The 12,497-nt window shown below is 41.4% G+C and overlaps 1 protein-coding gene across 1 annotated transcript; it reads right to left on the reverse strand.

Annotated features, from left to right (window-relative positions):
• Window positions 1-10,088: 10,088 nt before the first annotated feature.
• On the reverse strand, window positions 10,089-11,203 carry LOC112712642 (galactose-binding lectin-like). The gene has a single exon (XM_025765562.3). The coding sequence runs from the start codon at window positions 11,061-11,063 to the stop codon at window positions 10,245-10,247; it is 819 nt and encodes a 272-aa protein (XP_025621347.1). The 5' UTR covers window positions 11,064-11,203; the 3' UTR covers window positions 10,089-10,244.
• Between the last annotated feature and the right edge of the window lie 1,294 nt (window positions 11,204-12,497).

Genomic DNA, 12,497 nt, shown 5'->3' on the forward strand with positions numbered 1-12,497 from the left:
ACGCACGGCTTGACGGCCAACCTAGACCAGAACCAGAAGGGGACATGGAAAAACTACAAATAGGGCCAACCAAAGATGAATACACGTTCATCAACAGAAACCTCCCACACGACCTCAAAGAAGAACTCTCTCAACTTTTGAAACAAAACAGAGACCTATTCGCATTCACACCAGCCGATATGCCGGGAATAAGTCCCGACCTGATGTCTCACCATCTGGCAGTAGACCCCCTAGCCAAACCCGTGGCGCAAAAAAGACGGAAAATGTCACCAGACCGAGCCACCGAGGTCCAAAAACAAGTTAAAGCCCTACTCGAAGCCAACTTCATCCGAGAACTCCCTTACACGACCTGGCTAGCCAACGTCGTATTAGTTAAAAAGTCTAACGGGAAGTGGCGAATGTGCGTTGATTACACAGATCTCAACAAAGCATGCCCAAAAGACGCCTTTCCCCTACCAAACATCGACGGACTAGTAGATGCAGCATCCGGACACCGGTACCTCAGCTTCATGGACGCATATTCCGGCTACAACCAGATCCCGATGCACCAACCAGACGAAGAAAAGACAGCATTCATCACCCCAGACGGAACCTACTGCTATAAAGTAATGCCCTTCGGCTTGAAAAACGCTGGAGCCACCTACCAGCGACTCGTTAACAAAATATTTCGCAACTTAACCGGAAACAAAATAGAAGTCTACATAGATGATACGCTCGCCAAAACGGAATCCGGTGAACAATTAACCGACGATCTAAAGCTCATAATGAACACCTTGCGAAAGCACCAAATGCGACTCAACCCAACAAAATGCGCTTTCGGAATGGAAGCAGGAAAATTCCTCGGGTTCATGATCACACAACGCGGAGTTGAGGCAAACCCGGAAAAATGCCGTGCCGTCCTCGAGATGACAAGTCCCAAAAACCTCAAAGAAATCCAAAAGCTCACCGGCCGACTAACCGCACTATCCCGGTTCCTCGGAGCTTCGGCACAAAAGGCAATCCCTTTTTTCAAACTTATGAAAAAAGGAACCCCCTTCAAATGGGAGGCAGAATGCGAAGAAGCTTTCCAACACTTCAAGAAGGTCCTAACGGAACCTCCAATCCTCGCAAAACCTCAAACAGGGGAAACACTATACCTGTACCTCTCCATAACGGAAGAAACAATCGCAGCAGCACTCGTCCGGGAAAACGAGAAAAAGGAACAAAAGCCCATATACTTCATAAGCAAGGTGCTACAAGACACAGAAGCTCGCTATTCACGACTAGAAAAACTGGCTTTCGCACTCCTCTCGGCATCCCGACGACTACGACAATACTTCCAGGCTCACCCCATAACGGTTCGAACCGACCAAACGGTCAAACAAGTGTTACAAAAACCCGACCTAGCAGGAAGAATGCTAGCATGGTCCATCGAGTTATCCCAATTCCAGATCAGGTTCGAACCCCGAAACGCCATCAAAGCGCAAGCCTTGACCGACTTCATCGCCGAAATGACTCCGACCAAGCTGACACCCGAACCATGGAAGCTACACGTCGATGGCTCATCAAACTCCACTCACGGAGGCGCCGGAATTATACTCGAAAACCAAAATGGGATCACAATTGAACAATCAATAAGATACGACTTTCCGGTATCAAATAACCAAGCAGAATACGAGGCCCTTTTGGCAGGCCTAAACCTAGCTCGGGAAGTCGGCGCCAAGGTACTCGAAGTTAACACCGATTCCCAGGTGGTATGCTCCCAAATCAACGGGAGCTATCAAACCCGGGACCCCCTGCTCCAACAATACCTCAAAAAAGTAAGTGAAATAAAAGAAGGATTCGAAAACGTCTCCATACATCACGTTCCCAGGGAGCGAAACGCCAGGGCGGACCTACTTTCCAAGCTAGCCAGCACGAAGTCAGGACACGGCAACAGATCGCTAATCCAGGAGGTCGTTAAGTCGCCTTCGGTATCAACAGAAATCAACGCACACCTAACATCCTCAAACCGGGAGTCTTGGACGTACCCGATCTTACAATATCTCCGCGACGGAGTCCTACCACCAGATCCAAAAGAGGAGAAGAAAATAAAAAGAGAAGCCGCCAACTACACCATCATAGCGGGACAACTATACAAACGCGGATTCTCGCAGCCCCATTTAAATGTATAGAACCCGGGGAGACGGAATACATACTCCGCGAGATCCACGAAGGCTGCTGCGGTCACCACATCGGAGGAAAAATGCTAGCCCAAAAAATCGTCAGGGCCGGTTATTTCTGGCCCACAATCATTCGAGATTCCATACAACTCACAAAAAGCTGCGACAAATGCCAAAAGCACGCCAATATCCACCAAGCCGCCCCACACCAACTCAGTATCATATCGGCTGAACGGCCATTCGGCAGTTGGGGAATCGACCTCGTCGGGCCCTTCCCCACGGCACCCGGCCAACTCAGATACCTCATCGTCGCCATAGACTACTACACCAAATGGATTGAAGCCGAGCCCCTGGCCTCCATCACGGCTACTCAATGTCGGAAATTCGTCTGGCGGCAAATCATTACCCGATTCGGAATCCCCGAAGTCATCATCTCCGACAACGGAACCCAGTTCACAGACAAGAGATTCAGAGAACTCCTAGAAGGATTGCATATATCCCATCGCTTCAGCTCGGTAGAACATCCCCAAACAAACGGACAAGTGGAATCCGCCAACAAAATCATCGTCAAAGGACTTAAGAAACGACTTGACGAAGCCAAGGGGCTATGGGCAGACGAGTTGGGATCAGTCCTATGGTCATACCGGACGACACCCCAAACGAGCACGGGAGAAACGCCCTTCCGATTAACATACGGTGTAGAAGCAGTCATCCCAGTGGAAATCGGGGACCCCAGCCCTAGAAGAACGGTCGGAGGTAACGACGAAGAAGCAGAACGAGATCTCGTGGACGAAGAAAGAAGCATAGCCCAAGGTACAACCACGGCGTTATCCGACGAGAATTCGCGGACAACGACCTCGTCCTACGACGAAACGATATCGGCCTTCCGACCCCAGGAGAAGGAAAACTCACCCCCAATTGGGAAGGACCATACATAGTCAAGGCCATAATTGGGAAAGGAGCGTATAAACTCGAACGACTAGACGGCAGCGAGATACCAAGGACTTGGAACGCAGCCAACTTACGAAGATACTACACTTAAATAAGTCACCCTTTATCTTTTAAAAAGTCACCATTCGTTTTTTACTTCTTTTTCCTTTTTGTATCATTTTGGAACCTCGGGTACTCTTTCCCTCACGAAGGGTTTTAACGAGGCCCAACCATTTAAGTAAAGTTTTTTAAGTTACTTCCATTTCATCTCCATTACAAGCCATTACCGTTTCTCAAACACGGAAACAAAGACACGGCCACCACTGGAGGACTGATCACCCCCCAGGCCCAAACACACGGATATCCAAAAAACCAACCAAACGAACGGTTACGATAAACAATACCTAAAGCCCGAACGGCCAAATAAAACACTCCAAAACGGATAATACGGAGACCCAAAAATGGTCAGAAATATCATACAAAACGAAGTCACGGCCCTCGAGCCATTGGAAAGAGTTTAAACACAGTTCAAAATCTAAAGATACAAAGAAAAACTACTCGATGTCAACAATCCGACCCTCACGGACGGTCTTGAAAGCTCCCGTTACGGACACATCAACGCCAGGGGCCAATACCAAAAAATGCGCCTTCATCGTCTCCTCGGTAGCAGCAACGGCATCCCTGGCATCAGCCAACAAAGCCGTTTTCTCCTTCTTCAGGGCCTCAACCTCGGCCTTCAAAGTCTCAGACTCGGCGAGAAGCAAGGCAGCTTGAGAACTCGCATCAGAAGAACGCTTCCGCTCCTCAGCCAACTGAGAAAGAAGTGAAGTCTCAACACCGGCAAGTCGGAGAATCTCCGCCCCGGCATCCTCCGATGACTTCTCCGCCTTCTCCTTCGCAGTCTTGGCCGTCACAAGCTCCTCCTTTAACTTGGTCACATCAGCCTGGGCCTGCCGAAGCTTCTTCTCCAACAAACCCACCTGGGCCATCATAGGCTCAGCCTTCCGAACAACCACAGCAGAGCGAAGAAGAGCACGGTAAACCGACTTAGCCTGGCCAGCGACGTCACAACCATCAAAAAATGACTCTGTCCCAGGCATTAAGTGCTGATCAATAAAGCCCGTAGCGTCGAAACGACGGTCCATCACGCTAGGAATCAAACCCTCCTCCTCAAGTCTCACTACCCGGCTCCTCGGTTCTACCCCTCTTCCGAGAAGCCTCGGCAGCCGTCATCACGACAACCTCAGGCGATCCAGGAGGAACCTCAACACCAGTAGGCGCTCCCGACGAAACGACCTCCTGAGGAATGGCTTGGAAATCCACAGCCGGGCCCGAAACAGGAGTCGAAGGAGACGACCCCCCTCCTCCCGAACCAACGCGGCCTTCAACCTCGCCAAAGTCGTCAATCCGCCAGCCATCTCAACTAAAAGAAAAACAAGGAGAGGAGTTAAAAAAAAAAAACGGAAACACACCAATATATGTCCGACAAGCCTCAGGATCCCCCATAACGTCTCGAGGATTCAGTGGACGTTCACCAAACAAATGCCACAAAACACTGGCAATATCCTGATCCTCCCGAGACATATCATCATAGGAAACTTTAGTCAAAACCGACGGCCCGGCACCGAAATTCCAGTACGTCGGAAACCGGCGCTCGCCCTCCAAAGTAAGCCAAAACGGGCGGTGACCCTCAACAGGACGCACCTTAAAATACTCCCACTTGAACCCGTGAAAGGAATCCTCGAACAAACCAAAAATCCGACGATGAGGCTGAGCTCGGAAAGACATATACCCTTTCTTGTGCTTCCCCTCCTTAGTCGGAAGAGTGCACAAGAAAAGGAAAAGGAAAACGGGTACGGAAGCCGGGAGGTCGAGATATTGGCACACCAATTCAAAACACCGAACGGCTGCCCAGCTGTTCGGATGAAGCTGAGACGGTGCCACGGAACACCGACTAAGTAGACCCTGAACAAACGGGGAGAAGGGAAACCGCACTCCGAGCCGAGTAAACATGGATTCATAGACCCACATCCAGTCCGGCACGGTAGGAGAACGGAGGTTTAAATAACAGACGCGCTCATCCGCGTCAGGGAGCACAAGCTCATATCGCCCTTCCTCTTCACCGCCACCACAAATTGTCCCCTGATCGCGGAGCCGTTGGAGATCACCCTCCGTCATCCGCGACGGAACGCCCCACACATCGCTAGTCACCCAACCATAGCGATTGGGGACGCCCCTAGAAGGGGCAATAGGGGCACCCACACTCTCGTTTCTCCGACGCTGCATACCTAAAACAGGGAAGAGCACCACCATCAGCCCACCAACTCGACACAACTACGAAAAACAAAAACCTAAAACACCACTACAAAGCAAAGCAGAAAATGGCGGTGCTCAGCCCCTTCCCCAAACTCAATACGCCAAACACAGCAAAAACAAAAGGAAAGCAGGCAGAACAAAACATGGCAAAAACAGAAAACAGGCACACAAACAAACATATGGAAGAAATAGCAAAAAAGAAAATACCAACCTGATAAAAGTAAAAGAAAACTCGAAGGAATACAGGGAAATGAGGAGAGCAGAAACAGCACCAGAAAGCAAAAATCCACTAAGCAGTTTTTCCAGGAAATGAAGAGTTCTCTTTGAAAAGAAAACGTACGAGGGAAATAAAAGCTAAAACAAAAACGGTTTCAAAAAAGGCGAAAAGACACAACTGGCCCTGGACGCAATAAAAACTGGCGGGGGCAAAAAAGGAAAACACCCCCTCAATAAATGCCTCCCTCGGAAAAGCAAACTAATCAATTACACCTCAAAAGACGCGACGGGTGCAGCAGGCACGGAAGGGTCACGTCAGAAGACCCTAAATACGGTCAAGGCGAGCCCTTTACCAAACGAGACCGACCAAACGACTTCCACGCCACAAACAAGTCGACACCGGTCCACGACGGGAAAACGCCCTAAAAAATTCCTAGCGACAAACCGACCACAGTCGCTCTCCCGCTACGGGGGGCAACTGTTACGGACCCGAGCCACGGACCCGGGTCCACGATCGACCCCGGATCCAAGCAAAGCGGGCCAACCCGACTCGCCCCGCTGAAAGCCCGGGAACCGGCCCTCTAGGAGCTCCTAACCAACTTTCGAATTCAAAACATCACTCTTATCCTAGCCAGATAAGATAAGATAAGATAAACCACCAAACACGTATAAATAAAGGACCTGAGTCCTTCCAGGTATTCATTCATTCCATACACCTTATACCTCATAGATCTATTCTGACTTGAGCGTCGGAGTGTCTTTGCAGGTACCTCCCCTCCGCACCATCTGGGCAACCCAACATCCGATCCAACCCGCAGGTCTCCGATCCTCCTCTCAAATCGTATCAGAAGCATTCTGTACATAAATGTTGGTCAATTATTCAAAAGTATTAAAAACAATTATAAATACTTATGATTCAAAACAGAAATTATTGAATAACATCATCGATTCATAATATATCAATTTACATACGATAATATTAAGAAGAAAAAAAAAGTTAAAATTTATTTTATTTAACATTAATAAATTTTAAATTAGACAAATTCTGACTATTTTTAGTTAATTTTTTTTTGTTATCAAACATTTTTGTTCACCTAATAAGCTACATCAATATCCTAACCAATAAATATAATTCATGATAGAATAAAATAAAATGATGGAAATTATAATTGAAATTGAGAAAAAAATGTGTAACACCCTAACTTTTAGCACCTCATAATCGTACTAAAAGTTTAGGCGTTACTTATCTCTAAACCTTTTTATTTTATACTATCTTTATTTAATATTGAGCCTTCGCGAACAAGAACCAAAATTTTACTCAAAAAATCAAAAGATCTTTACTTGAAAACTCTTAATCACAAAAATATATATACTCACATATATATATATATATATATATATATATATATATATATATATATATATATATATATATATATATATATATATATATAGACTTATTCCAAGAATCTCAAATACAAGTCTTACCCCTCTAAAAAAATAAAAGATAATAAATAGCGAGAAAAAAGTCTAAGGCTAAACCAACTACAGAAAATACGAATACATAATTACATATAGCTCCGATGTTCAGTCGCGGCTCCACGTCAGGGATTCTTGAACCTGTTGCTGAAAGAAAATATCTGTAGAGGGGTGAGAACGTCGTCCTCGCATGTTTTTAGTAGGGAAAAGTGAATGCCGTAAAAGTAATGAACAAAATGTGAATAATTGACTTTACTCGATAAAACTATTCTTTTCTCAAACCTTTGAAAATACATTCTAATTTTACTTTAGACAATTAATTGCTTTCATTAAAATTTATGAACTTAAAACAAAACTCATTTACAACAATAATTCTTAAACACTTTAATACGTAGACTAATAGTACCAAAGATCCAATTGAACACACAAGCAAGACATAATAAGACAACTAGCACAATCACAAAGAAAATACAATAAGCAAAACACAACCAAATGTAAATACGCAAATAATATGATGCATGTCTGTCCTAAGCAGGAGATGAGCTCACGCGTCGGTTGTCTACCTGCAACCCGACGTTACTTGGGGCGAACCCCGAATATGGTTTCTTTATCGTGTCAATCAGGCACAATGCAAGTATCATCATGGGTATGTCAGTTAGGATATCTTGACATCACGGTAGAAACAGGCTATCAGTTAGGCGAACATTCCCGTATTAACAACCTTAGGCTATCAGTCAGGCAGGCACTTCCGCATTAGCACTTTTCATTCTCTTTCTCTTTATTATACCTCTACATTACCAATTACATATACACACTTCCACATCACCTACATTATTAAACGTACATCCGCATCACCGCTTAATTACACATACCTCCGCATCACCAAATAATCAATCACTCTTACCTCCACATCACCACATAGGTATACTTTCAATCTTAGCATTAAAACCTTTAATTTCCATATACCCAAACTTCTTTAACGTTTAATTAAAAAAATTCAGTTTTTTAATAAAAGATCTCAAAACAAAATGCTTTTCCTCACAATTTAAAATCATAGCATAATTTATTATTTTCTTAACAAACCGAAAGCAAATAATATAGTTTTAAACTCAACTTTCTTTTAGATAAAGCTTTAAACAAGACTTGGAGTTTTATAAAATTTCTACGGCATTTCCTCTAAAATCCAGGCTTTATCACCCTTCAAAAGTCCCTTTCAAATTATTTTTAATTCTCAAAAGTCATTTCTAATAAGTCAAATTTTTAATACAAAAATCCTTTTCTCAATTATGAGTAAATATGTAAACCAAATCTTTTTCTAAGATAGAGTCATTTTTTAAAATAAGCGTATAAATCAGGTTTCCAAAATAAAATTACTTTTTTGTATATTTTTATGAAAACTTGGTTGAACCTCTGCTTAAAATAGACTTCACCACCCTCACGGCTTGCTTACTTCCATCATTGCTTAACTTATCTCAATCCAAACCAGTACTCAATTCTTACATTATTTTACCAAAGTATACACATAATTTTTTCACAGTCACAATTTCGACAATTCTCAAACATTAAGAAAATCAACCACATATTCATCAAATTTAATTATTTTTACAATCACAAATTCAACACAAATTCGTTATTCAACCAGTCTAGATAGTCATAAACTATTTGCAATTACTCATTAAGCTTTTGAGCATTCATGAATTAAAAACTTATAATTTTAAAAACAAACCTTCTACCTCCATACAAAATTAAAGTCAACGAAAATTTTGAAGAAGTTTTTTGACCGAGTTGCTAAAAAAGAAAATATCAGAAATTGTCTATACCTCCTAGAACTTTAATTGGCCAAATTTAAAGAAAAAAGGAGTTACGTTATTGTCAACTTCTACCAAACAAAAATAATATTAACATATAAAAAAACAGAATATAAATATTTTTATCAGATTAAATTTTCTATTGGAATTACAGATATCAAAATATCAAAGTTAGAAACTTTGGTGAGGGTTACGATTTCATGGAAGCTCAAATTCTCTCTCTCGGTCTTTCTTTCTTTTTCTTGCCCATGACGTGATTGAATGAATTGAAAGGATCAATGTTATGATTAATGGGGATTTGTGGTGTAAATTTTATTAGGTGCCATATAATGAAAGAAGGTGAATCCTATAATGCTTTGGAAATTGTGTCTAACTTATTAAAAAAGTAAATAAATAATATTTAATAAATTTTAAATATTTTATTTTTTATTTTAAATATTTTATCTTTTACTTTTAAAAGTAAGTTAAACAATTTAGACATTATAGTAAAAGATATCGTAAAACTCATCATGAAAAAAAGTAGGTGTCATGCTTTTAGATGTATGTGAGTAATTTATTTATTTTTTATAACAGAACTATTGGGTCATTTTTTATAAAAAAAATATTAATTTAGTCCGTTTAAAATTTGATTCATTAATTTTTTGGCTAAACCGATTTGTCCAATCTAATTATGATAATAGAAATAATACTATTTAATTGATTATATATATTAAATTTTAATTATTATAAAATATATTTAAAAAAGATATTTTAACCATTTTTATCTAAGTAATTTCTTTATTTTTTACTAGTTTTACAGTTTTTTTTTCTATAAGAATTTAGATGTTTCTTTGTTTTTAATATTTTAGAAGTGTCTTTTCTTTAGATTTTAAATGTTCTTTTAACAGCTTTATATTTTTTTAATTTTTGAATTTTTTAAATATTTTTAGATGTCTTAATTTATTATATTTTTTATTTTTTTAAAACAATTTAAAATACTTTTTTAATAAATTTTAGATGTTTTTTTTGTTACGTTTTAAATATTTTTTATTAGAATTTGAATATTATTTTATAATATCTTAAATATTTATTTTTATTTAGTTTTAAATATTTTTTAAATTTTAATTTTTTATTTAATTTCAAGTATTTTTTATATAATAAATTAAATTCATGTTTTTTTAAAAAAAATTACTAATTAGCTACCATTAAATGCACCTAGTTATGTAACAAAGTTGTGATTGAAATAATCAACTGTCCGCCCACAAGTTGATTAGTGAAAGAGAAAGTATACATGGAACCGTACAGACAGAGTCGATACTGATACACACATATGGTCTGTTTCTTTATTTTAAAGTACTAGTTAGCGTAGACCAAATCATGCGGTTGCAATATCCATTGTTTTTCCATTGCTGCTGATGCTTGTTGTTGTCTTCAAGGTTGAAATGAAAGACCATGAACGGATGAGATGAATCTGACGACCGCCAACCGACGAAGCAGATGAAAACCCGAACTTGACCTTTTCCGGAAGCTCCGCCTTCAAATCAACAACTTCAGTGATGGTATTAATATCGCCACTCTCATTGATCACAGCAACACTCAGTGTCTTTGATGGAGAATCATATATCACAGTCACTTTCACCACTGACCCACTCACTCTTTTCCATTCCACAGTCTTGGACGAAACCAGAGTGTTCACATCGATTCCAATGTGTTGATAGGGTGGATCCTTGAACTCAGAGTTGGAGTAGGAATCAAACTCTACACCAACAAATTTACCGACGCCGTTAGAGCTTGCAACCCCTAAGGTGCCGCCAACTCCGCCGGACGGAATCTGCGTATCTTCCGGTGCGACGAAGAAAATAATACCGTCGGCCGCATTATAACCTTCCAGATCCGTCATCTGGAAAGAGAACGAGGTGACGAAGCTGGCAACATTGCCGGTGGCTTTGTCCCAAAGGCGCACGGGCGTGGCATATAGGACACGCCCGGCGCTATAGGAATTTTTGAGGTTGGTGAGTTGTACATTGCCGTCGGAATGAACGGTGGCGTCGCCTTGGAGATTTATTGCGGGGTTACCTTGGGCGAAAGAGTTGAAGCTGAAGGAAACTGTTTCAGTTTCGGATGCTGAGTTCACCTTCTTACTTGCTACTACAAGCAAGAGGAAGAAACTAAGAAGAACATAAAATGGTTTCATGGTGGGAGGGAGAGTTATTTGAGTGAGGATTTTCAATGTTAAGTACTAGTGGTTTCGAATGGTTTTGATGATTGCCCGTGGGGGAAGTTCATGTATTTATACACCCACCAGAGGGAGAAAATGGCACCAAAATCAAACTAATCTTAATCTAAATATTATATATATAAAAAAGATTATATCCTTTTCATATGAGAGGTATATGATAAAATTAACAATTATTTTAAATGTTCACTCAACTTATAATTTGGTTATCGAGTAAAAAGAGATGTTTTGATTGAAAATGGAAAAATTTAGTATATTTACACATGGATGGACATGTCAGATGATAGGCCCAGCACGCAGGGGGCGTATTACAGGCACCACATGGGGGCGTGGAGGCCACGTGGCAGAGACTAGTTAGAAGAACCACGCAGCACGTGGGGCGTGGTGAGTCAGCATGTCAGGGGCGTGCTGACACGTGGCGAAGAGTGATTGGGTGAAGCTTCAAGCACGTGGGGGGCGTGCTAAGTCAGCAGGCCGGAGGCGTGATGACACGTGGCAAAACGTGATTGGCTGAGGAATGTAGTACGTGGGGGCATGTTGAATGCTCCGCTCTATATAAGACCAAGTTTGGTATCATTTTCATTCCGAATGAGAGTGTGCTTTGAGCATTCTCTGAGTGTGTTGGTAGTGTAATGGAGGGTATCGCAAACTTGGTGGTATATCGTAATGGTGAGATAATACGGAATACTCATGAGGGAGTGAGTTTTGTGTGCCAGAATTCGTTTTTGTTTGTAGTTCCATGCACCATGACTTTTATAGAGCTTCGGAACGGTCTCTGTCAAAGCATGGAGAACGGTATATTAATGAGAGTGAGCAGAATTCTGTACCGAAATCCGGTTGTAGTTTTTGGTGGACTAATACAGTTTGATACCATGCCAATCACTGACGAAGCGAGTATGCAAAATATATTTCAAATTCACCGACAGAGTCAGATGGGACAGCCACAGATTGAGCTGTATGTTGAGTTTGAAACCGTAGAGGCAGAAGGGATAAATACAAAATGATTTAGATACAGAGGATGATAGACATGCAGTGTACGAAGGAATGAATAGTGACAGTGAAGACGACTTCGAAGCCACTTATGAAGCTAGCGACGAAGACAAGGATGGTGATGTAGAAGTTAAGATAGTAGTGGAGAATGTAGTGGTTCATCCCTCGAGAAGTAAACTGATGAATGTGCCACCTTTTATGCGTGAGTTGGATCTCAACTCCATGCACGCACATGAATTTTTGGAATATGCAAACATAGGTACGTGATGACTGAATAATAAGGTTTTGTTAATTTAAACTTTGGATTGATTAATGAACGATGATTTCTGCTTTCTGTAAGCGTTGCTGATCCTGAGGACGGAGAGTTCCGAATTGGAATGGAATACAGTTCTAGAAAGTCGG

The sequence above is a fragment of the Arachis hypogaea genome, chromosome 9 (assembly GCF_003086295.3).
Source record: "Arachis hypogaea cultivar Tifrunner chromosome 9, arahy.Tifrunner.gnm2.J5K5, whole genome shotgun sequence".
NCBI classification, from domain to species: Eukaryota; Viridiplantae; Streptophyta; class Magnoliopsida; order Fabales; family Fabaceae; genus Arachis; species Arachis hypogaea.